Source organism: Callithrix jacchus, chromosome 9 (assembly GCF_049354715.1).
Source record: "Callithrix jacchus isolate 240 chromosome 9, calJac240_pri, whole genome shotgun sequence".
In the NCBI taxonomy this organism is placed as follows: domain Eukaryota; kingdom Metazoa; phylum Chordata; class Mammalia; order Primates; family Cebidae; genus Callithrix; species Callithrix jacchus.
The window spans coordinates 64,956,036-64,982,744 of NC_133510.1; the positions used below are offsets into that span (position 1 = coordinate 64,956,036).

Here is a 26,709-nt window from a genome sequence, read left to right on the forward strand (position 1 = left end):
CAGCACAGCAACAGGCAACAGCTAATCCTTGGCAAGAGGAATGCAAGGCTGGGGCTGGGGCCCAGTGCCCTTTGCCAAGCCTGGGAGGACCGGGGAAGGAGGACTGGGCTGTAACTTTCAAATAACCCCCCCATACATATTCCCCTGCTGAGCACCCCCAAGAGAAAAGCAGGCATCTGCTCCCCGGTCACCTAGAGGAACATGTCCAGAGCCCTAGGGGCCCTTGCCTTCCCATTCCTGGAAACCTACCGTCCATCCCGTCCTGTGGCTGGGGAATTTTCCATCCTCCCACCCTCAAGTCAAAGTCATTAGATTTAATCATTAACAAGGCGGGTGTTAATTAGCAGAACAGGGTGATTGTCCATGCTGATGAGGACACAGCTGGACATCAAGAATAGCTGATACAACAAGGCTGTGGAGAAGCAGGACCTGGCTGAAAAGAGGCAGGGGCTGTGCTTCTGTAGACAACTTCCCCCCGAATTCTGAAAGCACTGAAATCCCCATTCTTCGTCCCTTTTTTTTTCAAGAATCAAAGGAGAAACCAGTTGCAAGTGTTTGAGAGGTGTTCAGCACATTACGGACAGTATCTCATCCTACCCCTCACTATATATTATTATAATAGGGATACCTTTATTAATCCAGTTTTAAGGGTGAGGACATTGAAGCTCAGAGAGGTTAAGCACCTTGCCCAAAGTCACAAAGCTGCTAGGTGGCAGAGCTAGGATTTGACCTTAGGCAGACTTCTCTGGAGGCTGGGCATTTACCCACCAGGCTGCCAGGAGCTAGTGTGGAGGGGCAGAAAAGGGTCTTTGCTATCCTGCAGCACATTGTGCTTCTGATTTTGTAACTCTTGGCTGATCATGACTCACCCACCACTGCCCTGGCTCCTGTTAGGCCATAAGTCGTGTGTCAATGGACAGACTGTGTCTCTTTTATGCTCTGCTGTGTCCCCAGCACTTAGCATAATATCTGACACATAAGAATAGCCAATAAATATTTGTTAAAAGAATAATTATTTTTTTGAGATGGAGTCTCGCACTGTCTCCCAGGCTGGAATGCAATGGGGTGATCTGGGCTCACTGCAGCTTCTGCCTCCCAGGTTCAAGCAATTCTACCTCAGCCTCCGAAGTAGCTGGGATTACAGGTGCCCACCACCATGCCTGACTGATTTTTTCTATTTTTAGTAGAGACGGGGTTTCACCATATTGGCCAGGCTGGTCTTGAACTCCTGACCTCATGATCCAGACAGCTCAGACTCCCAAAGTGCTGGGATTACAGGCATGAACCACCGCACTCAGCCAAAAGAATAAATTTAACCTCTTAGCAGGTTGGGGATAGAAGGGGCTAGCTAGAGGCTAGCTAGATATCTGTCCTTCTGGATTGTCGATAATCATAGTGTTCAAATGCATCTCAAGAGGTCATCTGGTCCATGACCTTGCTTCAGGTTCAGCCATTACCCTGCCATAGCCACCAAATCTGGTTTACTGGGGAAAGTGCTGGCCTGGCTTCTGGTCCTTGGGAAAGCCATTCCTCCCTATTGCCTTGATTTCTCCTCTCTAGGCTGAAGGGTTCAAGTGGCTGTTCTTGAAGTCTCTTTCACCCTACCAGTGGATATGGGGGTTCATGAAGAGGCAAAGCACTTTGAAAATGAGCATCCCCTCTGTTTGAATCACCAGCTCTGGCCCCATTCCCAAGACTGCCAGCTGCAGTGGGGTGTGGACTCAAGCCTGGCAGAATTGCAACTCTGGGCTTTTTCACAGGCAAACCAGGACAGTCAGAGGAGGCTGGGCTTCCAAGTCGTCCCCTAGGAGGCCACATATCTACTCCAATGCTGCTTCCGGGGCTCACAAGAAGCTCTGGAAACTTCTTGCAGGGAAGCCTTCTACATGGGCTCAAACCCTGCGGGACACACAGTCTCACTGCAGGGGACCCACGTCTCTCTTCCAAATCAAGGCTTACCCCCACCTGGCCTCCCTCTGTCTTCACAAGGGTTGGCCCCTAAAGGCTCTCAGTCATTTCCAAAGGAGCAAAGCCACCCTAAAAGACAATGATTCACCCCGCATGAGGATTGTCAGAACATATGCCTCAAGCTCTGAGATGATTCCAAGAGTTTCCAGAAACATTTGAGAAACTGCAGCACATTGGCATGAGCATATGGCTTCCTGGGGGACCACCTGGATGGGGTCGCTGCTCCTTTGGGTGTATAAAAGCCATCTCTGGCCTCATCTCCTCTGAACTGTGTAGACAAAAAGTGTGTGTGCATCATGTTTTCAACAAGCTGGAGTGTGCCTCTGCCACACCAGCCAGGCAGGGAGAAAGGCAAAGATACAGGGAAGGTCCTGGGCCTCCTGGGTTCTAACCCGGTTTCTGAGACTTCCCGGCTGTGTGACAGGAGCACCCTCAAGTCAGAACAACAGAATATTAGAACAGAAGAAACCTGCACAGTCACCTGGTCCCCTTCATTTTCAAGAGAAGGAAACTGAATCCAGTTGGGGGTAGGGCAAACAAGCCCAAGTCACCCAGAGAGTTGGCAGCAGATGGAGAAACTGAACCCCGACCTTTCGTATCCTGTCCCAGGTGCCCATCTTAGCAACACCTCGCTACACTACCCACCCCTCGAGAAGTAAAATAAACACCCTAATACCTGCCCTCCCTCCTGGGTAGTTGTGACTATTAGTAGATTAATGCATGAGGAGGTTCGTGGGGGTGAGAAGGGTGCACAGATAAAAGCAGAAAGTGCTGAGAGCGACAAAGAGCAGCCCCATTAACTTACAGTCCAGTGCCGAGAATAGGGGAGGGTGACCCAGTCACATCCCTGTAACGTTAACTATTTCATGGAGCCAGCAGTGCACCACATACAGCTGCTGCTCCTCCAGCCCGGGCTGTGACTGCAGCAGGGCTGTGAACACAGGCGCCTAACATAGAAACATGCAAGCTGAGGGAAGGAGTTGGGATGAGGCAGGCTCTGACTCTTACTCGCTCTAGGAAAGGTTCCAAGAGCAGGCATCAGGCCCTCTGCAGTGCCTGGGGCCTGCGTGTGAGCAACCCATACCTTCGTACACCCACCGGCCCAACAGGCACTCACACAGCTACGGACATAAATAAAAGTCAAAATGACAATAAACACACACCTTCACAGACAGACCCATTCCAGCTTACCCAGCACCAAAGGCTGCACCCAGCCACACTCCACCTCCCTGCTTCCCATAAACGCTTCGCCCACTTTCCCCAGTCTCCTCCTCCCAAAGCCAGTACTGGGAGCTATTGCTCTTCCCTCTCCCTCCTCTCTCCTCCTCTGCCTCCACCCCAGCACCGGCTGCTGCAGGACCCCTCTTCCCACGCAGCCCCTCATCAGCCATCTCTCCAGAGCTCCAGCTCTCTTAGTCTCTCTCCTTACCTATGGCTTTCAGGACAAAGGACTCTGAGAATCTGGGACTTGAGAAGGCAACACAGAGTGGGTGAGAGACTTGGGGAGGAATTTCCATGACCAGACCAAAGTTTGAGGGAGAGAGAGCAGGGAATACGAAAGGACCAGGCAAGCTGGATGACTGGGCTGGGGGTGGAGAGGTGACCACCCCCAACTCTGCCATTCTGCTAGGAGATAACAATACAACCAGCAGCTACAATTAACTGAGACCTTCTATGCACCATGACTACCTATATGATACTCAACCCTAGGAGGTAGGATCCTCTGTCTGTTTTACAAATGAGATTGAGGCTCATGCGGGAAGCCTGAATCCCCAGACACAGGGATGCGGGAATCCTGGCTTCACATCCCACAGTCCTGGTAGAATGGGATGGGGAATAGACAAGTCACCTATGTAGAGGATATTTTGGATCCTGGTCTGTGTATGTGTGGTTGGGAGGTGGAATGAGTAGGGAGGAAGCCAGAGCAAGCAACTGGGCCCTAATGGGCCAGGTAGCTCCCTAGCCCCAACCCTTATCCTCTCTGCTTCGGGGCCTTCACAATCTCTTTCTCCACTGTCACTTCTCGTGGGGGGATCTGCACAAAGGTTGGGAATGAAGGGAGACAGGGAAGCCCAACCAGCTGTTTTCCATCTGGCCCTGCTACCCAGAGAGCAAACGGGCCCTGCAGGTTCAGGCTGGGTGTGGAGAGTCCATCCTGGAGTCCAAACGACAGCAAAACAGGGGCCAGTTAACATGCAGACAGAGATCCAGCTGGCCCACTGGGTCCCCATAACCCCAGCCTTACCCTGAGAAAACTGAGCCTGACATGTAAAAAGATATGGCTGCGGGGAGGGCAGGACGAGTTATTTTGGGAGGTTAGAGGGGAAGGGGCCTTGTGAAATCAAGGTCCGGGAAGGGCTGCCCAGGAGAGGAGGCAACTGAGGGTTGAGGCTGACCCCTTAGAGGAGAGGATGATCCTTGGATTCTCCCAGAACCAGGCGTAAATCTGTATGGAACTTGCCGGTTGCTTGGTTTAAGAGGCAGACCCCTTCCCCTCTTCCAGCACTCCCTGTGCTGGCCTCCCCATCCCCAGTTCTCTCCACTCTCTCCCCGGCAAAGATGCATCCAGCCCTACTCCTCCCCAGGTGCCCAGCACCTCCCCTTCCCCTGTCTAGTGATCCCCAGCCCTTAGCACCATTCGCACCAGCTCCTGTGAATATCCTATCTCCCTCACTGGCTCGTATTGATTGGCATCTCAGTCTTCCACCAAACTAGTAAGTTCTTCCCATAGTCTAACCTCCATCCCTTCAGTTACAGCAGCTCCTTTTCAGTATCCTGCCAATAGTGAAATTGGAAACCAACACTATCCGTAAACAAGCCACCCCACCAAAGGAGTTCCTCTCCCCATCCCCAGGCACGTTCCCCTTGCAGGCCTTTCACCTACTTTACCATCCCCTAATTTAGCAAGCAGAAAGGGAACTCGATTGCACAAGCACGATTGGCTCCCCAGCCTCATTATTCCTTTTGCCGAGTCCCAGATGGTCCTCTCTCCCCAAGCCCTCCTCCCACTCCCACAGGCACTTCAGGAGAAACGCGCCCTCCGGAGACCATCAGAGGTCTTCCGTTTCCTCCACTTGGAACAGAGGGAACACAGGACGGGTGTGCAGACTTCGTATTTCCCACCAAGTTTTTACCTCCGCCTAGTGTTCTCCTTTCAAGGGAAAGTCCCTCTAGAAGTCTAACCTTAATCCCTCCTGCTGCATGCCTAAATCCCCTTTCCATCTTTTCTCTATAATACCACCCCCTTCAAAATCATAAACGCAATCTTCCTCTCGCGTTTGCAACCTCCTCTCCTGCAGCGCCCCTCTACTTTCCCAGCCCCTACAACCCGCCCTGGCCAGGAGAAGTTCTTCCTAGTCGCTCCCCACCCCAACTCCCTGCCCAAAACTCCGAGGACACTGAGGTCTCTGCCTGAGCTGTCCGCTACGACGGCTCCCGGGGCACGCCCGGACTCGCCGGCCGCGGGGCGGTGACCCCCGCAGCCGCCGGCGCAGCCACGACAGGGTTAAGGCTCCGGGCTGGGGGAGGGGGAGGGGTCCGGGAGGGGCGGCTGCGGAGCCAATCGGCGGCTGCAGAGTCCCGGGAGCCGCGAGCTAGGAGCGCTGTGCCGGGAGCCGGGAGCCGAGCGCGCCGGGCCGGGGCCGGGGCCGGAGCGGAGCGGAGAGGGAGCGCGCCCGCCCCAGCCCCGAGTCCCGCCGCCTTCCCTCCCGCCGCAGCGCGGGCCCAGCGGCCGCCGCCCCAGCCATGGAGCAAGACAGCAGCCCCCGAAAGATCCAGTTCACGGTCCCGCTGCTGGAGCCGCACCTTGACCCCGAGGCGGCGGAGCAGGTGCGGAACAGGGCGGGGCGGCAGGGGACTCGCCCAACCAAGGAAGAGGGACCCCGGGACTGGTGGAACCCGGGATCCCTGCCTGGTCCTCCCTTAGCAGCGCGCCCTTTTGAGGACGAACGTTCATTTTGGGGAGGGGGGGTCTTCTGTCCCCTCCCCCACCGTCGGAGCCACATCTTGGATCTGTGCTTCTATGAGACTGAGCGAAGGAAGAGCGCCTCCTCTCCATGCCTGGCCCCGCGAGAGTCGCTCTCTTCCTCCCCAGCCCTGGGGGAGGGGGCCTGCTTGAGGACACGACCCCTCCCTCCTTAAACAACCCTGCATCGCTCACCCAGTCAACCCCCACCAGAGTTTCTGAGCTTGGTGGTGGCGCTGAAGGGAACAGCAGCAGTGCGGGAGGGGTCTGGGGAGGGGTCGGTAATGGAGGGGGGACCTGGAAGGGTGGGAGTTGGAAGAGGAGACACAGCTCTCCCTGTCCCCTCCTAACCGGGGGCCACCTTGCTGGGGTCCCAAAGTGATAACGGGAAGGGACTGAGGACAACTGAGAGGGCTGGGGCTCCGGGGATACGGGAGAGGGGAGAAGGGTGGTCATAGGCTGAGGCTCCCTTCTTCAAGTCTGGGCACGTGGTCCGTATTCCCAACTCCTGCCCTTTGGAGTGGGGAGGCTGGGTGGGACTGAGCTGGCCGCACTGGGAAGCCAGAGGTGGAGACTTTCCAGGGGCTGGGGTTCAAGATGAACCATATGCAAGGGAGAAGCACTGTGACGGCCTTGGCTCAAGGGGTGGGAGTCCAGGGCCCTGGCCCAGCCTCCTCGCCTGGTCTATTTTTAGCTCAGAGCAGCCTGGCAGAGGGGGCAGTGTATGAGAGTGTGTGAGCAAGTGTATGCCTCAGGGAGAGTGAGCGTGTGTATGGAGCCGATGACTACCCGTGGTCCTTACTACTGCTCGTTCGCCAAATATTTGCTTATTTGCCTATTGCTCCATCTCTTTGTAATCTCTGTCCATTTGCCTAGACAGTCCCATTCCTAAAGAATATCAATTTCCCACAAGGTCAGTTCTCTGTTTCTCCCAACCAGCTGCCAGGCTCTGGCTGGCCACCCCCGCCCCCTCCTCCCACCCCACAAAAAAAAAAAAAAAAAAAAACTTTGTGACCTCTTGGGATAAGGTAGAGAGAGTGTTTTGTCATTTTTGTTACTCCACCTGTTTGGTAGAATAAGGTCTGGTGTGAAGGGAAGAACGGGTACACACTCTCTCCCTATCACTTTAGCTTCCCATTGTGGAGGTAGGGTCAGGTACCTGCGTCTCCATCCTCTCTCTGGCCTGGGGTGAACCCCTACCTCAGAGCTCTAAGATGTGACTAAGGAAAGATTGTGGTGAAGCCTCATAAATCTGTAGAGAATGAGGAGGACACAGAGCCACCAGCCTGGGGCGTGTTCCCTGGAAGTCAGGGGAAAGGCTGCTATGCCTGGAGGCAGGGCATCGGTCAGGATAACCTCAGACCCAGGAAAGGGGCTCAAGAGTCTGGGCGGTGGAGGATGGGGATGTGGTTCCCAAGAGAACTGCCTCCCACTGGCACAGACAGGGCCTGACACCTGCATCTGTTTGGTGTTGGAGGAGGCAGGTGTAGTAGGTATGTGGGGAGGAGGAGGGGGAAGGCCAGCTGGTTCAGGGATCTAGGGGACAAGGGAGCGGCACAAGGCAATGCTGAGGAGCCAGAGGGAAAAAAGAGAGCTGGGACTTGGGCCTCCTTTCTCTAATCTTCAGAATCTGTGTTTCATAGGCCTGAAATTCTTCCTGCAGTCTAACCTCAGCCCTTCCTGCTGTGTTAGGCAAAAAGCTCCAGGCTTGGCAGGTGCTCCTAACTCAGACCAACATGGGAGGGCAAAAGGAGTTGGAAGCTGTAAGTTATAGAGCAGAGTGGCAGGGGCAGAGGGGTGCCCACAGCTTCCAGATCCTTGACATGACTGGTTTGGAAATAAATCTGAAGCAAAGGTACCATGTGCTCTTGAGAGCTAGGATTTGGGATAGGTATAACATAAAGAAAAGAGATCGTCTACTGATCTACTAGTTCAGGTGCCTGGGAGGTGCCTCAGGAAGTCCGACTTTCCTCCTTTCTGCTGTAAGGATAGCAAGAAGGGACCTGTCCAAGACCACACAGCCCTGCTGCCCTCTGTCATACTTGGAGTCTCCTTCTTGGACTCCCCACTCTGATGTTGTCTCAACCCACTAATCTCCATTCCACCCTCTCCCTGTCTCCTTCTGTCTTCTACCACCACCATACCCCACTCCTCCAGGATGGAAAGAAGTAGAGGAGTCTTCTAGTCGAAGGATGGCCCCCATCCCATATACAAGAAACAGATGGTCCCCTGCCCATGTGCATCACAGTTCATGTTCGTTCAGCTCATACATGTACACACACACATACACAAAGGACTGGACTGCGGGACCTTGAAATGCCATCCAAAACAGATGGGACTGAATTCTCCTGGGAAAATGATACCCTACCCCTACACACCCCCATTCTGGGCATCCTGTTTCCTCTTTAGAAAGAGCCCCCCCCCTCAGGCTTAAACAGCCCATCTTGCCATAGCCCGTGCCCCCACTTTTCTGGGCATAGAGGGGGGCAGTGTTCACCTCCATCATCTCCCACGGCCAGTGGTGATGATTCTAAATAATGGACAAGCAAAGATAAGGAGTTGATCATTCAGTGTCCTTACTCTACTCCTCTCAGCCCAGGATAATTTTAGCCCATTTTCCAGCCCCATTAGCCTTCCCTCCCGACTGCTAACCTAGAGGGTCATTCTTTAACCCCCATCCTTCCCCTCGCTTCCAAGCCTCTAAAGCCTCCAGAGAAACGGGAAAAACTACATCTCCCAGGAGGTGTAGTTTTTCTGACTTCAAAAACAATCAACTTTATTGGCAGTGTGACAAAAGAACAACAGTGTGGGTAAGGGGGCTCAGAAGCAGGGTGGTCAGTCAGCTTTATATGTTAATTTCTTAGGCTGGGACGTGGAGCCTAGGATAAGATTTTTCAGCTAAGCTTTAGGCCCTGACCAGGGTCCTGCCTAGGGCTCCTCCTTGTATTGATATTGTGTTTACCATGACAAGGATTCACCCAACCCCATTTCCTAACAAATCAGGAAGGCAATGTATCCAAGGATAGAGAGGACATTCAGGAATGAGGGGCACAGGCCAGAGGAGATGCACATTCAGATCCTTCTCTGTGCTGTCCCCCCAGGCTGGGGTGCACTTGAAAAGGATGCTCTCTGCAGGTGCTGTCACACCAAATGTTAACGTCTGCTTGGGGAGTGGGTTAGAAGACTGAGAGAAAGCCCTGTGCCCTCTTAAGTTATTTCTGACCATTGATCCAGGATGGGCGGAAGGACAGCAGGCCAGAGATCAATGCGTCAGAGCAGATATAGCTGCTGAGATGGAGAGCTGGGGCTGGGACCGAGGGGAAGTAGAGAAACTGAACAGGGTAGATGGGAGCATGCAGGGAGGGGGAGGGGGAGGTGGTCTTCTGGGTCCTTAGGATTAGCTCTCCCCAGGGGAGGAAGAATCCGGGGATCTTCACCCTGGAACAGTCAGTCCAGTGTAACATGGCATTTTTTTCAACTTTTATTTTAGATTCGGGGGTGGTACATGCGCAGGTTTGTTACAAAGGTTTATTGTGTGGTGCTGAGGTTTGGGGTACGATTGATCCAGATAGCGAGCATACTACCCAGTAGGTAGCTCCTCAGCCCTTGCCCTCCTCCCTCCCCCTCGTGTATTTCCCAGTGTCTGTTGTTCCTGTCTTTATGTCCATGTGTACTCAGTGTTTAGCTCCCACTTACAAGTGAGAATGTGCAGTATTTGGTTTTCTGTTTCTGCATAAGTTTGCTTAGGATAATGGCCTCCAGCTGCATAAACATGGCATTTGTTGAGGTGTGTTAAGTAGGCTAGCCTGGTTTATGTTACTGAGTGGTTTTGGTTGGGGCTTTGATGCTTCCACGTTTTCTTCTTTCTCTTCCCCATTTCCCACCTTCCCTCAGATTCGGAGACGCCGCCCCACCCCTGCCACCCTCGTGCTAACCAGTGACCAGTCATCCCCAGGTAAGCCAGGGACAGGTTGCTGAAGGGAGTGGGGGCCACTGCAGCAGTGGGTCCCGGTGGGAGAGATGGATGCTAGATGGAAGAAGAACAGCTCTGAGGAGGCAGGGATGTCCTCAGTCCTGAGGGCAGGAAAGTGGTGGCGGGATTGCAGAATTTCCTTTGCTTTTGGAAAGATGGAGCAGTGCTAGGAGGTGGGGAGACCACCTGGCTCCTGAGCCCCCCAGGAATTGGGGTGGTCAACTGAGTGCTGGTTGCTGTGGCAACAGCCTTCCAGGTTTCTCCAGCAACTGAGTTGCTGCTACCCCCACCCCAGAGGCAGTGTCAGCTGTGAGGGGGAGGGTTCGCCTCCACCAGCTCTTCACAGCCGCCAGAGTGGGAGGGAGAGGTTAGAAGCAGTTCAGAGAGCAGCTGAGATTCTGGTCACCAGCATCCCCATCAAGGTCTGGGGAGAAAACAAGGTCTCTGAGAATGGCAGGGGAGCTTGACAGGGGTGTCGAAGAGAAGGTGTCAGGCTAAGACTCGAGGCTGGAGTTCAGGGTGCCCATGTCTCCAGCTTGCCTCCAGCTATACTTTCCAGACCCTGCGTAGAATAAATGTACTGTTCTGTACCACTGTTCCCTCCTGTGAAGGGCTTAGTTCTGGCTGACCCTGGGATGGAGGAATGATTAAAAGAGAAAGAGACATGGATACTTCAGAGGAAGAAAAACGCACAAAGACCACAGATCCTGCCTTCGGGGATCTCCAGGTCTGAGGCAAGGATGCAGGCGCAGATTGACCACAGAGTCAAGGGCAGGACTAGATGCAGGGGATGGAGGCAGCAGCAGCACAGGAGAGGAGCTCTGGTGAAAAGGTCTGGGGTAGCCATGAGGGCCAAGAGCCTGGGGACAGCCCAGGAGGAGCGTGGCTGCAGAATCCCCTCCCCTGAGAAGTCAGCTCTATGGGAATCCCTGGTTTCCTGTCCTCATCACCCTCTCCTTTCTCTGTTCCCTTCAGAGATAGATGAAGACCGGATCCCCAACCCACATCTCAAGGTGAGCGGGCCCATCCCACTCAGCCCAGCCAGAGAACCCCCATGTTCATTAGGGGATTATTCCTTAAAACCCTGCCGCCCATCTCTAGGATATTTTTGACTCCCACTTCCCTATGCCCCTGCCCCCCAATGTGCATGAGTGAACATATACACATGCACCACACACACACACACACACACACACACACACATACACTCTCTCTCTCTCTCACAGTCTCCTTGCTCACCATTGTCGAGGTGGTTGGGGAAGCAGGAGTTTTCTTCCCCCACTTTTTGAAGCTCACACCTACCCCAAGTTTCAATCCAAAAGCCTGGCAAGGCCAAGGAGGCGGGCAAGGGGGGCTGGCACCCATCTGTGCTCTGTGTCCTTCACAGTCAACTGTGGCAATGTCTCCACGGCAACGGAAGAAGATGACAAGAATCACACCCACAATGAAAGGTTCGCAAGACCCCTCTCATCCCTTTTCTCTCCTCTACGCCTGAAGCTGGGGAGCACACCTACTGCCCTTTGGAAGGGAGGTCGTTAAATCTGCCTTTATTATGGTAGAGCTGTTGCTAGACGAACTGAGGCTGGAATCCCAGTTTTGCCACTGACTAGCTGGGTGGTCTTGGAAAAACTGCTTAACTTACTGAGCCTTGAATACTACCTCGTTATAACAGATGAAATAATCTATGTGAACTCACCGGCACAGTGCACAACACCTATAAGGTACTCAAATTTTTCTCGAATCTAAATTGAGCCTTTCCACCTTCCCCCAGGGAAGACCATGTATCCCAGCAAAATAGGAGTATCCCTTGTTCTTAAAGTCTCTCCTCCTACACCTCCCCCATATGTGAAAAGGAGTACTTTTTTTTTTTGAGATGGAGTTTTGCTCTTATTGCCAGGGCTGGAGTGTAGTGGTGCAATCTCAGCTCACTGCAACCTCTGCTTCCCAGGTTCAAGTGATTCTCCTGCCTCAGCCTCCCAAGTAGGTGGGATTACAAGCATGCACCATCATGCGTGGATAATTTTTTTGTATTTTTTTTTTAGGATTTAGAAGTTGTATTGCATTGTATCATGTTTTTGATTAAGAATTTGTAGGAATTTTGTGCAACAAGGGTTTTTTTTTTTTTATAATGGATTAGAGGTTTCAGTGGGATGGGAGAATCACAAGGAATCAGGTATTCAGAGGGATGTATTGAGTAGAGGTGAGGAACTAGGATGTTGAAAAGTAAAAAAAGGAGAGAACAGAGGAAGAAAAAGAGGGAGAGAGAACAGGAATATTGCTTCATTCTAAAAATGGGTATTAATAATGGCCGATCAATATTTTGTGTATTTAAAATGGAGAACTCCATAAATATTTATTGAGTTTACTTGTTCTGGATCTGAGTTGAAGTCCTGGATATCCTTATTAATTTTCTGTCTCGTTGAGTCTAAATCTCGTTATGGGTCTTATGTATCTGGGTATTAAGATCTCTTATTGTTGCATTTATCCTTTTACCACTGTATCTTTGTTGCTTTGAAATCTATTTTATCAAATGTGAGAATTGCAACTCTTGCTTTTTGTTTATTTATTTTTGCTCTCCATTTGGTTGGTAAATTTTTCTCCAACCCTTTGTTTTGAGTCTTTGTGTGTCTTTGGATATACCGTTAGGTTTTGGCTATATCTTTTGATTGGGGGATTTAGTCGATTTAAATTTAGAGTTACTGCCATTTGATGTTAACTGGCTATTTTATCCATTCGTTGATGTAAATTCTTCTTTATGTTGATTTATTTATTTGTTGATTTGTTTATTGTATTTTTAATAGCGACAGGGTTTCTCCATGTTGGTCAGGCTGGTTTTGAACTCCCAACCTCAAGTTATCTGGCTGCCTCAGCCTCCCAAAGTGCTGGGATTACAGGCGTGAGCCACCGTGCCCAGCGGAAAAGAGTACCTTTTATGGTCTGGCTTTCATCCCTCCTTATTGCCAGCTCATGTCCCCTCCTTGCTCAGATCTCAGTGGTTGGGAAAGTCGAACACCCGGCAATGCCTGCTGCCCCTTCAGTGAGGCTGCTGAATCTGGGGGTCCACAGCGGAGACTGCGGGCAGATTCCAGGCAGTCATGTCCAGCGTTCCATCCCTTTCTCTGTGTCCCCAGAGCTCCAGATGATGGTTGAACATCACCTGGGGCAACAGGAGCAAGGAGAGGAGCCTGAGGGAGCCACTGAGAGCACAGGTACCCAGGAGTCCCACCCATCTGGGATCCCAGACACAGAAGTGGAGTCAAGGCTGGGCACCTCTGGGACAGCAAAAAGTATGTTCAGGCTGGGAAGGGCCCCAGGCATCCTATTTCCCAGCCCAGCAGGAGGCAAGCTTTACCCACTGAGGGGAGGGGAAAGAGTTGGAGCTGGGAAAGGCCTAGTGGTAGGTAAAAACTGTCTCAAGGATATGAATCGATTTGCATATTCTGCTTATAGTTAAATCTTCACCCTCCCTTACTGAGTGACACCAAACCCTTCCATGAACCTGAGAGATCCCCCCTGTGGCTACATAGGGGAAACCCACTTCATGGGAACAGCACTCACAGGCTAGAATCCTGGCTCTGCCACTTGCTGCTTTACCAGCCGAGAGGCCTTAACACCTTAACCTCAGGATATGAAATGATATGAGGATGCCTGTTGCAGTGGTTGTGTGTGGCTATTCAATGAGACTGGCTCTTAGCACAGCACCTGACACATGCCGAGCATGCAGGACCTGGAAGCTGGTAGCACTGGGCTATGGCCACAGTCCCTTATCCCAGATCTATTCCAGAACTCAGAACGCTTCCAATGTTATGAAGCTACAGTATGTAAACTGTGTATCACAGAGTATTCCCGGCAGAGAACCCTGTCATCAAACACATAACATTTCTGCAATCCAATGAATGGTCTCACTAAGCAGAATAAAGACTAAAAATAGTCTCCTATGAGTTCATGTTGGGTTTAGACACATATTGAGTTTTGTTTTTTAAACTGTTTTTAGAGGGTTTATTCTTTCCAATTTTATTGACGATTTTTAAAAGTGAGCCTATAGTAGTAATTGTGGTCAAAGAAAACCCTGTTGGTCTTGCCTGATTGCACCCAACGTGGTCTTGGGGCCCTCTCGGGGCCTCTGAGATACTGGATGCAGTGAGGAGAAGCAGTTCCCTCCCCAGTGTGTTTATGAATGCTACCTCTTCCTCCCATCACCTATTTTCCCTCCTTAGAGCCTGCAGAATCCATCCCTAAAACTCAGGAGAGAGGCAGTAAGGAACCCAGCACAAAGGAACCCTCAACCCATATACCACCATTGGATTCCAAGTGAGCCAACTCGGTAAGACCCCAGGGCTGGGCTGCCAGGTCACAGGAGAGGAGGCTAGTGGGCAAAGGCAAGGGGCTAGTATTTGGAGTCTAGGAAAAGGGAAACAACCAGCTTCAGTCCCTGAAGAGTTATCCTTTATGGTAAAAGGACTTTCTCCTCAGGCAGACAAAAAAAAATGGATAGCTGCAGCAAGAAGGATTGAGATTAGACTTTGTGTGGGACTTCTGGCTCCTGGAATGGGTGATAGCAGTAGGCCGTGGACTTTTTGATAAATGGGATTTGGAACTCAAAGGGAGATCCACACCAGCCCAGGTGAGGCGGGCGGTGGCTCTCCCTGCCTGGAGGATGCATTGATGAGGTGACTTTCTGAGCTTTGACTTCACAATCTCCACCCCCCTCCCCCTGCACAGACTGGACAGAGGAGAGACTGCTCAGACATGAGAACAAGCTTCCTGTGACGTTAGATGTTGACACATGGGATGGCCAGCAGGGGAAGGGACAAAATGACCCTCTGGCTTCTCACCTTCTCTTTCTGCCCCCTTCCTCCATAACAGGTCTGAGAGAGGAGGAGGTGTCCTGGACTCAGGACTGCAGTCTGGGAATGCATGGACACCGGATTTGTTTCTTATTTCTTCACTTTCGGGGAAAATCTCTTGTTTTTAAAAAGTGATAAATTTGGTGTTAGGTCCTTGGCGCTTTCCTTCTTTCCCAACTCGGAGAATCCTTTCTCCTGCCTTCCTGTGCTGCTCTGGCTGCAGCCCCCACCCTCCTGCCGAGCTGCCTCTGGGAAGGAAGAAATAGAGGAGCGGGGCAGAAGCCTTGAGCAGGGAAGAGTTCTTCCCCTAGCCCTGACTTTACTTGCTGTGGGAAGAGAGATGAGGGTCAGATAGGTGGGAGGACTAACTTCCAGGGTGCCACGCAGGAAGAAAAGGCCCAGGTTCTCTTTTCTTAGACCACCTCGCAGGCATGCCCTGCAGCTGGAAGACTTTGCGCTGTAAGGCCTGTACCGTGTCCCACTGTGACTGTGCTGTGGGCTCCTTCTGCTGGACAAAAGGGGAACTGCGCCATGGCCCTTGGCCCATGGGAAAGAGGGTGTGGTGGTGTGCGGATACCTCCTCGCCTTTCTGAGCCTCAGCTGCCTTCCTTTGGATTCCCAAGCCTCAGGATGTGTTCCCTCTTCTAGCTGTGGGACCGCTGTCCCTTATTTCAACCCATTAGCAACAATGGATAGACAACACAGTGGCTCATAATGAAGAGGCCACGCTGGAGACTGGAAGGGTCCCCTTGTCCTAGACACTGAGGAGCCCAGATAATACACAAAACCAACATAAGAGAAGAAACTGTCTCAGATCTCACAGCCAGGCCTCTCTCCTGCTGCTGTTTTTGATTTTCCCAGGTAGTGGGAGAGAGGAAAGTGGGGAAGGCCAGACTTTCCCCCTCCCTGCTGGAGCATGTGCTACAGAGGAAAGAGCAGAGCCTGAGAAGCGTCAGGCCCCACTTGTGCCACGCACCTACTGTGAGCCCTCGGGCATGGCCTCCTGTCTGGGCCTCAGCTTGCCCAGATAGATACCGCTATATATATATATATATATGGGAGAACACCTCACCCAGGTTTTATCCTGCTGAAAAAAGAGCGTATGTACATGAAGACGCTCGGTCCACTTGCACCCAGTGAACACACACAGTCAGGCCTGGTCTCCCTTCTTTATTGTTCTCTGGCTACAGCAGGGGTCTGGGAGACCAAGGGCAGGGGTGAGTCACATGCGTCTCTGCCCTACTCAAGGTGGGGTGGGGTGGAAGTGTTGGGGTAGCAGGTCTAGGAGACCATGGATACGATTTCACATGAACAGGGCCCACTGTACAAATGCATGGTTGGTATTTACAAGAAAGAAGGAGGGCAGTCACCTGGACTTTGGCCTTTCCTGGGGTGAGGTGGGGGCAAGGAGGAGCCTGAGGAGAGGAAGGGGCACCGTGCCTGGCTGGGTTCTCTCCAGAGGACAGGAAAGCAGCAGCCCTGAGCCCTCCTCCATCTGCCTTTCACCCACTACCCCCAACTTGTCCCGGGGGAGGAGCTTCTTAGGGCCTGCAGCTGGACCAGTTCTGAGAGGTGGAAAGGAAAGGACAGACCCTCCCTTTTAGCAACATAGGTTACTGGATTATACCTCACCCTCCCCAGGTACCCTTGACCCTAACCCAGCTGGTGTCTCCTGCCTGTGCTGATAAGATACATGCTGAAGGTGCTTTGCTGGGGAGATCTCAAAGCACTTTACAGACATTGGTCGGATGGGAGCCTCCCAGCCTTATGGGAGAGGAAGGAGGCAAAGGGCTCGGGACTCAGCCAGGGCAGGTGGTAAGCCCTGGGGCCCAGACCAGTCCCAAGGAAGGTCCCAGGAAAGGGCTCCCGCAGCCCCTGGTCACAATGGCTCCACAATGGCTCCTTTTTCCCCAGTCACTGGATCAGAATGGAAGAGAAGGAAGATTGCAGAGGATCAGGCTGGAGATGGGCTGAAGCAGTGCAATTGTGGGGTGAAGAAGATGTCCTACCCACCCCATTCCCAGGTCCTAGAAAGGTACCATGCCCTGAAGTAACCCACTCCCCTCCCCACACACAGGGCTCTGAAAACCCCCAGCTTTCTATTCTATTCCAGCCCTTCCCAGGGGAGGAAAAGGGGGACCCAGACCTGCCAGCTAAGATCTGGGGTGGGGGGCTGAGGGAACCCCCAAAATGTATTGCTTAGAAACTTGGAGGCAAAAAGGATGGGGGAGGGCGCAGGGGGCTGGCATCTCTGACCCTCCCCCAAGGCCCTGGGAAGCCTCCAGGAAGCTCCCCGCTCCCAGGCAACCACTTGGCAATGAAGAGAATCCAGAGGCTGAGGGATGGGCACAGTGACCATTGGGAGCCTGAAGTTCCCCAGTCTTGCTGCCGGGACATGAAAGTGTGCCCCAGTGGGTGTCAGGTGGGGAGGGGCCCTTTCCCCAACCCCAAATCTCTGGCATTTGGCCTTCGGGTGGGTTGTTTCTTCCACGACCATGCTCCCTTGGAGCAGATGGGGGAGCCAGTCCTGATGGATGGTGCTGATGACATCAAACACTTTGGACTCAGTGAAGACCTGGGAAAAGAGGGAGAAGCTTCAGTGTCCTGAGCTTTGCCTTTGCCTCCAGCCTGACCTTCCTTCTCCAAGTCCCGATCCCCACTCAGACCCCAGCAGAGTTGTGCAAAAACTCCCCTTCAGAAGGGTGCCTAGCCAAGGGGGTGAGTAAGGGCGAAGTCAATTCAGCCACCCTCACTGAGCTGTGGCTGGGCTCCTTTTCCCTAACCCTCCCTCAGGGGCAGAGCAGGTTAGCTGTCCCCTGGCACGGCCCACCCTGTTCTGCTGCTGTTCTGAGGAACTCCCTCCTTCCTTCCTACAGGGACCAGGGGACAGAAGAGGTGGGAGGATTTCCCTGCTCCACCCACACTTTGGCTCCATTCTGTATCTTTACTCCCTCCATTTCACTGCTCAAAAGAGGGATCAAGAATCTCACATCCATTGCAGCCCAGAGATGACCCATCAAGATGCCAGGGTAGACACCCAGCTATATCCCTCCACCATCACAGGCTCACCTGGGCCAGCCCCAGGGCTAATCCAGATTCCCATTCTGGTTGTGTTCATCTTCAGCAGGGGAGGGTGGGGCCTCTTCTTCACAGGGGGACAGCTCGTCAATGGACATCTGGTTGGTGATGCCTGCAGAGAAGCGTAAAGGAAGCTGAGCTTAGCCCAAGAAGTATTCTTCCCCAGAACCCAAGGAGTATGTGGAGAGAAGTAAGGGATTCTCTTCCATCACCCTCCCTTCAAGCTGAACTGCATTCAGCCCATCCCCACTTAGGAAGAGCCTCTCTAGCCTTGCTCAAATTCAGAATCTTCAACACCACCCTACCACCCCCACCCCCCCCCCCATAAAGGAAGAGATTTCCCAGCCAGGGCCACCAAATTAGCCAAATCTACAGGGACACCATTTACAGGGACCACAGTGTGCACAGGGACCCTGGGGTTGTGGAATGTCTGGCTGTCTCTCTGTCATCTCTCCACTCCCATTCTTAGAACAGTCCAGGCCATTCAGCCAGTCTTTCCTGTGATCTAAATGGTCTGATCAGCTCCATTCCCAACTCAAGGAGTCCAGTGAAGGGTTACCCCAGGGGCTTAAGAAAAACAGACCTCCTAGTGCTCTAAGAGCCATCCACACAAGTTCTCACCCCCACCCTCTGCCATGGTACCCACCACTAGCTGCCCTTTCCTTCCATTTCTGCTTGTTCTCCTGTGTGTGCTTGAGCCAGGTGGAACGAAAGCTGGCCACATCAGGGTTAGGGTCTCCCACTTCCACATCAAGAGAGGGCTGGCGCCACTGAAAGCTAGAAGCACAAGCCCCCAACAGCCCCAAGAGGTAAGACCTAGCCCCTCCAGAGCCACCTTAGCTCTGAGATTGGAGGACACAGAAGACCAGGAGAAGGTTTGGGGAACTTTGTCTTCCTCTTTTCCCTCTACTAGATACTCCCCAAAGTCCCTGTACCTCTCCCACTAATTTCACTCCTCCCTCTCCACATTTTTCCTCCTGGTAGAAGAAAAATTAAAACAAGATTATCCAGAAGGCAGTAAAGACAGAGCTAATGGAAGAAACAAAAATATGGTGAAGGGGAGCACAGGTGCAGGTCACACCCTCTGTTCCCATCCTCCTGCCCCTGACTACAGAGGGACTCCCAAGCTTGAAGCAGCCTGCCTCCCCACCACCCCACCATAGCTGTGAGTCAGTCTTCTCTGTGAGTCCAAATCCCTCCCTACCTCTGCCTTCCCAAACCAGGATATCTGGCTACGCCAGCCACCCTCACCTGGGCTGGTTTTTAGACTTGGAGTCCTCATCCGACAGGGGCTGAACACTCTTCTCTGCCACATCAGTCAGCACAGAGAACGTGGGCTCCACAATGAAGTCGATGAACCCTGCAGTGGAGGAGCAATGCCGTAGAGATGTCTTACTATTATCTGGAGGGCTAGGCAGAGGATCCGGCTGGCATGGCCTGGACCCCTGGCTGCTTATAAAAGAGGGTGGAGAGGTAACCTGGGGCTGGAAACTTCCCAATGCAGGGCAGGCTTTGGGATGATGTCTTGGTGCCCCTAAGAGCTCCTCCCTGCCATTGCAGCCCCCAGCTTCCTATCCCAGGACCCCACGCTCTAGCACAGCAGGTTTTCCTCTACAGGAAGAATGGTGTGGGGGGTTGAGGACTTGGAGCAATCCTGGCCCAGGCAGCATCTTTTCCCCTTCCCAGTCCTCCCTCCCTGCAGGAAAGGACACTCACCTATCTGAGACTGTGCCACCAGGGTGGAAGTGCGGTCACAGAGCGGAGAAAAGGGCAGGCCCAACTCTGCCTCCTTGTCACCCTAGAGGAGACAACAGGGTAGGAAAGCTGGAGAGGATACCTCAGACCCACCAGATTTGGGGTACAGGTTGGGGGCAGGGAGTTGTGTGAACTGCCTGCACCCTTGACCTGGAAATGAGTAATATGCAAATGAATTACATGCAAATGAAATGCAACTATTGTTAGGCTTTTAGGATAACAGGATTTTACCCCAGGGATTTGGGATCAGGTCAGTGGCTACAGGTATGGAAAGAAGGATATGGAATAGTGGTGAACTTGGAGGGCAAAAGGAGAGAGAAGGCCCCCATGGACAGGGGAGGCAAAGATGCCACACTACCTGGCGGAAGAATTCCTCCATGAGGGCCTTGGTCCAGCGGCTGTGGACCAACCACTGCTTGGTTGGGTGGCTGATGTCAGCAGCATGGAGCAGTAGAGACAGGGCCTTGGGCTTGTCAATCCTGGTTGGGGCAGGTGGCAAGGGAAGGGAGACTGATCTTTTAGGAAAAGGAAAGCTGGACCACTCCCTTACTTTCCAGGCACACCCTTTCACATAACTTTTTTTTTTTTTTTTTGAGACAGAGTCTCACTCTGTTGCCCAGGCTAGAGCGCAGTGACACAATCTCAGCTCACTGCAACCTCCATCACCTGGGTTCAAGTGATTCTCCCACCTCAGCCTCCCAAGTAGCTGGGACTACAGGTATGCATCCACCACACCCAGCTGATTTTTGTGGGTTTTTTTTGGTAGAGACAGGGTTTTGCCATGTTGGCCAGGCTGGTCTCAAAACCTGACCTCACGTGATCCACCTGCCTCAGCCTCCCAAAGTGCTGGGATTACAGGGAGGAGCCACCATGCCCAGCCTCACATAACCTCAAACACCCTCCAAAGCTACAGACACACACACGTCCCACACTGACACACTTAGATATGTTTAGGTAGCAGCACAGGTTAGTAGCTGAGAGCCCAGGCTCTTAGAATCAAAGGGCCTGCGTTCAGATCTGTACCCACGCTACACGTTAGCTGTGTGACATTGAGCAAGTTACTTAAAATTTCTGTAGTTCATTCTCTTCAACTCTAAAATGGAAATAACAACTCTACCACATATTGAGTAGTTCTGAGACTTAAGTGACAAACAACAAATAAGTATTCAGGAGCGTGTCTAGCACATAATAAGTGCTCACTAGATATTATTTAGAATAATAATTATTATTATACCCTCAACAATGACCTGCTGTGACACTGCATACTCTCCCACACATAAACACTATACACAGAGATTAACACACACCTTCAGCACACAAACACACACACACATTTACACGCTGCCACCCACTTTTAAGCAGCATTCGATGTAATTATGAATTTGTTCGGTGTAGTTTTTTAACCTCATATGACTCTCCCTATAGCCCTATGAGACTGGGAACCAGAGGCAAGCTGTCATAGGGGGAAGCATATCATTTTCATCATTTCAGAGGTAATAAAACTGGGGTCCACAAGGGTTGAATGAATTTTCCAACCTTCAAGAGTAAGCCTGTCCAAGACCTGTGATGAGGAACCCCCATCTCAGATTCCCAGCTCAAAGCACTCTCCAGTGGATCAGCTGCCTAGACTGTACATAAATGTAAGGACACACACACACACAGATGCAGTCAGATATCTGGAGCCAGTGGAGTCTCTGCATCCAGGTAAAAACCTGGCACACCAACTACCCATGTGTACACCTTCCAGTTCACACACCCCTCCCTCTGGCCTGGCTCCAGCCACACCCCACAAGACACCACCTCTCCAGCTGCTGCAAGGCCGTCTTCATGGTCTTCACTTGCTGGAAATGGCAAGACATGTCTGTGGCCAACACCATCTCAATGACCAGGGCTCGGAGCTCTCTGAGTGGACAGAAAAAGAAGTGATCAGCCCCCTGAGTGCTGTGGGACAGGAGGTCCAGGGAGTGGAAAACGGGGTTTGCGGTAAGGGAGTCTTAGGGATGCCAAATACTGGCTTATGCTCACACAAACTCATCCTTGGTGAGGTTGATGAAAATGTTCATCTCGTCATCCTGCATCAGTCGGAAAACAGAGCTGATGTGGTGATTCTCCAGCACTGAACGATCATTGTACAGGATGGCACATTCTGACCTATGAAGCCAAAGGTCATCATGCCCACCCCATGTAAGGAGGGGATCTGGCAACCTCCCCCACCTCCACGTGGCCCCTCCTGCCCCTGCCACATCCCCACGCCTCACTTGGTCTGGATGTGGAAGCTGTTGGTAGTGCCCGTGTGCTCATAATCATGGATGGCTGCAGCAAAGATGATGGCCAGGACCTCAATCTCCGACAGGCAGTGCTACAGGAGGAAAGGGACAGGCTGACCCCTGCTGGCCACTGCCCAAGAACCTCCACACACAGGCTAGACCACTCACTCCATCCCTCCCATGCCTCAGCTCTCATTAATGCAGCCAGGTTTCTCAGCTCCTGGAATGGCCAAGGACCTTCCTCCATCCGAACCTGCAGCACTCCCACTGCATCCCAGCACATGCCCCTAGCACTGTCAAAGATGTTTTAGTCTACCTGCAAATTCTCTAGAGTGAATTCATCCCGTTTGACTCTGTAAAGGCTTTGGAGTGCCCAAAAAGAACCAAAGAGAAGAAGCAGAAATGGGACTACAGTCTAGACTTCCCAGTTTTGTAGCCATAGCCTGAATCACAGAAGAATGATCTCCAGGGCACCTACCACCATCCCCGTGCGGAGCAGGAAGCAATGGACTGTCTGGGTAACATCAGCTGCATGGATCTGATTGTGGTAAGGATTCTTGTACTTCCCGTAGCCTGTCTCCAAGGCATCCAGGAAACTCATCAAAAACACAGTGGGAATCTGCAAGGAGGCAAGGGGAATGGAGATATATGATGGATCCACAGGAATCATGTTGACTATGAACCAAGATCAAAAACCCCACCTTTCTTTAGAAGGCAGCATGGCATAGGGAGAGGTCACAGGACCTAGTCACATGAGCCTGGGCTCATATCCTGTCTCTACCACCTGCTGGCTGTGCAACCTTGGGCAAGCCACATGCCTCTCTGTGCCTCAGATACTTAATTGCAGAATAAAGATAATACCACCCACCTGGAATTTAATGAGATAAGTACAAGGCCTTTAGTAAATGCTCTCTAAAGAATAGCTATAATTATTATTATTTCCCTGGATATTTCCAAGAAAAGGAAAGAAAGCTTCCCTCCTACCTTCCAACTACTCCACTCCATCCCCAAATCCAGAACCATGAAGAAGGGGTGGGAAACAAGGGAAAGAATAAGGTGACCTAGAGCGGACTCTTCTAGCCAGATGTGGATCGCCCTCTCCTTTGAGAAGCCCTCCCTGACCCCTACCCTCCACATGCAGCAGTGTCCACACCCTCAGTCCCACAGTACACACACAAAAGCACCCAGAGCCAGCTCTGTCCAGCTACTCTGAATTCTGACCCTGTCTCTGTGTATGCCCTTACGGTATGTCTGTCCACTTCAAAAGGCTCAAGGCTCCCAGAGGACAGGGCTGGTGATCTGTCCCTGAATCTCTTGAGGCTAGGAGGGGACCAAGGTTCAGAACTCGGGAGGCTTCTGTAGAGATGAGCAATATAGTAGCAGACACAGGAGCACCACTAGTCAGTCAGACCCTAACGTTCCCCACCCGCACCCCTGGAGGGCTGTGCCCCAAATTCAGGAAATTTTAAAGGACTGTTTCCATGACAACTGCCCTTGCTTTTGCGTTGCCATGGCGTCCCTGGAGGAAAAGAAAGAAAAAGGGAAGAGTAGGGGAGGGGCTAGGTACCCAGGAAGAGAAGGTGGAGTTTGAGAAGGGCAGCTCCTCCTGGCTCTACCATCAGAGAAAACTAAAACAATAAGCACCCCTCCTTCCTAACTGCCTTGGAGCAAAGCAGACTCGGCCTAGGCCAAACCCAACCCAGCACAGCTACTGTTGGGGTCCCCCAAACCCAGTCCTTCCAGGTAAGGAGGCACAGTTTAGGAGAAGCTAGTGACTGAAGTCTAGAGCCAGTTTGGAGAAACATGAGCTGGGAAAAGTCTTAGGGAAAAGAGAGCCCTGCTATTCTCCGTCCTGGAGAGAGCAGGATTGGAAAGAAGAAAGTAAAACTGTAGAACAGGCTTCTAAAAGCACTGAAGAAAATTTCAGCTGAGCATTGCAGGAAAGTTTTGAAAACTCCCTAGGGAGCTGCTGTAATAGGAGGCGTCCAGGGTGTAGGAAAGGCTCACGTGCACAAATAATTTGTTCTAGTGAAGTGAAGGCAGCGGATGGATGGAAGGACCTCCAGAAGCCAGCCTGGGAGGGGACCCCCCACCTGTACTCCTTTGACTGCCCCTCTCTATGGCCCTTCAGATCACCCATGTTTCCCTTCACCTTTAATATCTACTGCTCCCCACAGTGCCGACCCAATATCCCCATCATGACTCTTCAACCTCCCTCACCCTCTACCCCAAATGTGGTTTTTCCATGCGAAAATGTTTTTTTTCCTGGCACTTTTTCCCTCCCAAAAGATGCTGCCTCCTGGTGTAAGATCTAGGAAGGGCTTTAATCTCATATAATTCTTCCCATCCAGACAAGCTGAAGAGCAAATGAGGTTCACATACCCTCCCACTGTCATACAACCCCACCCCAGCCCTGCCAAGAGCTGACCTTCTCCATATAATTCCTTGCACAGAGACCAGAACTGGGGGATAGGGGAGGGATTGGTCAATTTTATCCAGGAAACATGGATTCTAGTCCCAATGGGCACTGGCTGACAGCATCTGAACTCCAGGCCTCCAGTGTCCACACTGCAAGTCAGCACAGAGAGGACAAGTTGGGGAAAAAAGCAAAGAGGGAGAGGGCAGAATCCCAGGCTAGATGGATGCAGACCTAGACTCTCCCCCTAGAAAGCAATCAATGAAGTCTGGAACTAAGAATGCAGTAAAAGAAAGGCTAAACTGGAGCTGGGTGCCGTGGCTCACCCCTGTAATCCCAGCACTTTGGGAGGCTGAGGCTGGTGGATCATGAGGTCAGGGGTTCGAGACCAGCCTGACCAACATGGGGAAACCACGTCTCTACTTAAAAATACAAAAAAAAATTAGCCAGGCATGGTGGCCCACACCTGTATTCCAGCTACTTGGGAGGCTGAGGCAGGAGAATTGCTTAAACCCGGGAGGCAGAGGCTATGGTGAGCTGAGAGTGCGCCATTGCACTCCAGCCTGAGCAACAGAGCAGGACTCCATCTCAAAAAAAAAAAAAAAAAAAAAGGCTAGACTGGGCATGAATGTGGAGATACTTCCCTGATGCTGAGACTGAGGAATCTGTGAAATGTGTTTGTTAGGAGGCTTTTAAAACAGGCATGAGTGGAATGAAGAATCCCGCCTGGAGGTACAGGTAGGAAGCTGCCCAACCTTAAAGCGACTGATGAGGCTATGCCGAGTCAGCAACTCAAAAACAATGGTCCTCAGGGCATGGTCATCTGCTGCCCGGTTCAAGGAAAAGACATCAAAGCACCAGAGATCCAGGTTCTGTGGAGAAACAATAGACTATGTTGCTTTCCAACAGCAGCAAGGGTTGAAATTAGACTTCAAAAAGGACTTCCCATGAGTACAAAGTCTTGGTAAATAGGAAAGAAAAGAGATGATGAAATGTGCCTCTTTCTTTCCATATATCTCTCAGCATGGGAGAGACAGGAAGGTAGGAATTTGCTCCTAGAGTGGGCAAAAGCTGTTTTGATGAATGTGGGAACAACGGTTAAAAGGGAAGGCAGGCTGGGTGTGGTGGCTCACACCTGTAATCCCAGCACTTTGGGAGGCCAAGATAGGTGAATCACTTGAGGTCAAGAGTTCGAGACCAGCCTGGCCAACATGGTAAAACCCCATCTCTACTAAAAATACAAAAATTAGCTGGGCATGGTGGCAGGTGCCTCTAATCCCAGCTACTTGGGAGGCTGAGGCAGGAGAATCGCTTGAACCCAGGAGGCAGAGATTGCAGTGAACTGAGATTGCGCCACTGCACTCCAGTCCGGAAGACAAGAGAGAGATTCCACCTCAAATAAAGAAAAGGGCGGTGGGGGGGAGATAAAAAGCATGCCATAAACAGGGTCTAGAAGTCCCAATGGCTATTCCATCCACCAACCTTCTCCTCTTTCCCGAAAACCCAGAGTCACCTTGAGACAGTTGAGGACAGCAGTAGAATAAGTGGGGCCCACAGAGGTGTATGTTCTCCGGAACATCCTAAGAGGGAACAATGGAAAGAAGCCCACATATGAAGGTCTGGGAGTAAAGGTCTGGCCAGCTGGGGATACGGGGATGAGCGATGGGATCATATGGCTGGTGGTCATGGAAGACGGGATGGCTGGGAAAGAGGGCCACAGCTAGAGGCAGAGGGAGGCTGAGTATGGGTGAACCTCACCGTTCCACGAAGATCCCCGCCTGTACAGCATGCACAATGCTTCGGAACTTGGGCTTCTCCTCTGCTCGGCGGCCTTTGGCCCGGGCCTGCTGGGTGAAGGTGGAGGCCAGCCAGTCCCGCACCTCCGAAGGCACGGCATCTGACCGCAGCTCCTGCAGCTCGTCCTCCGTGTCCAGGATTTGCCTGAGACCCCAGAAGGGGAGTCACAGAGGAAAGACAGCAGGTTTCCACAGCCTAGAGACCCTGTACCCAGCCACACCCCATATTTAGTAACTCTCATGCCAGCTCGCTCTCTGTCTTCAACCCTCCTCTTTCCTGTCTTTTTCTCTATCTTTGTATTTCTCTATCTGACATCTCCAGTAATGAAACAGGTCTCTATGTGAGGTAGTGAGCATCCCAACTCTGGAAGTGTTCAAGCAGGAAACGGAATGTATCTTTCAGGGATGCTATGGAGCAGCATCATCCAATAGAAATAAGATGCAAGTCACACGTATGAAATTTTAAATTGTCTAGTAGGCCACATTAAAAAGGTAAAGAGAAACAGGTGAAATTTGTTTCATTGATAAATTTTACTTTATTTATTTATTTATATATGTTTTGAGACGGAGTCTTGCTCTGTTGCCCAGGCTGGAGTGCAGTGGTGCCATTTCAGCTCACTGCAACCTTCACCTCCTGGGTTCAAG

The 26,709-nt window shown here is 51.8% G+C and overlaps 3 protein-coding genes across 13 annotated transcripts in view; 1 reads left to right on the forward strand and 2 right to left on the reverse strand.

Moving 5' to 3' along the window:
- The window catches only part of MUCL1 (mucin like 1), a 265,658-nt gene extending 262,446 nt beyond the window's left edge, over positions 1 to 3,212 (reverse strand). For both annotated transcript variants that reach the window (XM_078336491.1, XM_078336492.1), the window contains exon 1: positions 3,160 to 3,212. In XM_078336491.1, coding sequence (XP_078192617.1) covers positions 3,160 to 3,208 — 49 coding nt within the window. In that variant the 5' untranslated portion in view covers positions 3,209 to 3,212. The remainder of the gene's footprint in view (positions 1 to 3,159) is intronic.
- A 2,379-nt stretch (positions 3,213 to 5,591) lies between these two features.
- On the forward strand, positions 5,592 to 14,905 carry PPP1R1A (protein phosphatase 1 regulatory inhibitor subunit 1A). Of its 2 annotated transcripts, none has more exons than XM_035256545.3 (7): positions 5,592 to 5,796; positions 9,827 to 9,887; positions 10,881 to 10,918; positions 11,293 to 11,356; positions 13,037 to 13,192; positions 14,123 to 14,229; positions 14,772 to 14,905. In XM_035256545.3, the coding sequence occupies exons 1-6, from the start codon at positions 5,713 to 5,715 to the stop codon at positions 14,218 to 14,220; spliced, it is 501 nt and encodes a 166-aa protein (XP_035112436.1). In that variant the 5' UTR covers positions 5,592 to 5,712; the 3' UTR covers positions 14,221 to 14,229; positions 14,772 to 14,905. The 2 variants fall into 2 exon arrangements, with proteins under 2 accessions (XP_035112436.1, XP_078192625.1); XM_078336499.1 differs by having other exon boundaries at positions 13,037 to 13,114.
- Positions 14,906 to 15,907: 1,002 nt separating this feature from the next.
- The window catches only part of PDE1B (phosphodiesterase 1B), a 30,757-nt gene continuing 19,955 nt past the window's right edge, over positions 15,908 to 26,709 (reverse strand). For all 9 annotated transcript variants that reach the window (XM_002752561.6, XM_035256537.3, XM_078336496.1 and 6 more), the window contains 13 exons: positions 26,027 to 26,209; positions 25,782 to 25,848; positions 25,024 to 25,140; positions 22,331 to 22,471; positions 21,844 to 21,944; positions 21,611 to 21,736; positions 21,386 to 21,487; positions 19,944 to 20,064; positions 19,547 to 19,628; positions 19,082 to 19,190; positions 18,477 to 18,607; positions 17,822 to 17,942; positions 15,908 to 17,327 (listed from right to left, as the gene is read on the reverse strand). In XM_002752561.6, the coding sequence (XP_002752607.1) occupies positions 17,839 to 17,942; positions 18,477 to 18,607; positions 19,082 to 19,190; positions 19,547 to 19,628; positions 19,944 to 20,064; positions 21,386 to 21,487; positions 21,611 to 21,736; positions 21,844 to 21,944; positions 22,331 to 22,471; positions 25,024 to 25,140; positions 25,782 to 25,848; positions 26,027 to 26,209 (1,384 nt within the window). In that variant the 3' untranslated portion in view covers positions 15,908 to 17,327; positions 17,822 to 17,838. The remainder of the gene's footprint in view (positions 17,328 to 17,821; positions 17,943 to 18,476; positions 18,608 to 19,081; positions 19,191 to 19,546; positions 19,629 to 19,943; positions 20,065 to 21,385; positions 21,488 to 21,610; positions 21,737 to 21,843; positions 21,945 to 22,330; positions 22,472 to 25,023; positions 25,141 to 25,781; positions 25,849 to 26,026; positions 26,210 to 26,709) is intronic.

What these genes read in the sequence shown, in the direction of transcription:
- PPP1R1A (XM_035256545.3), top strand. Translation starts at nt 5,713, where the DNA reads ATGGAGCAAGACAGCAGCCCCCGAAAGATCCAGTTCACGGTCCCGCTG. An exon ending in TCCCCAACCCACATCTCAAG is followed by an intron (nt 10,919 to 11,292) that starts GTGAGCGGGCCC and finishes TGTCCTTCACAG; the next exon opens with TCAACTGTGGCAATGTCTCC. An exon ending in CACCTCTGGGACAGCAAAAA is followed by an intron (nt 13,193 to 14,122) that starts GTATGTTCAGGC and finishes TTCCCTCCTTAG; the next exon opens with AGCCTGCAGAATCCATCCCT.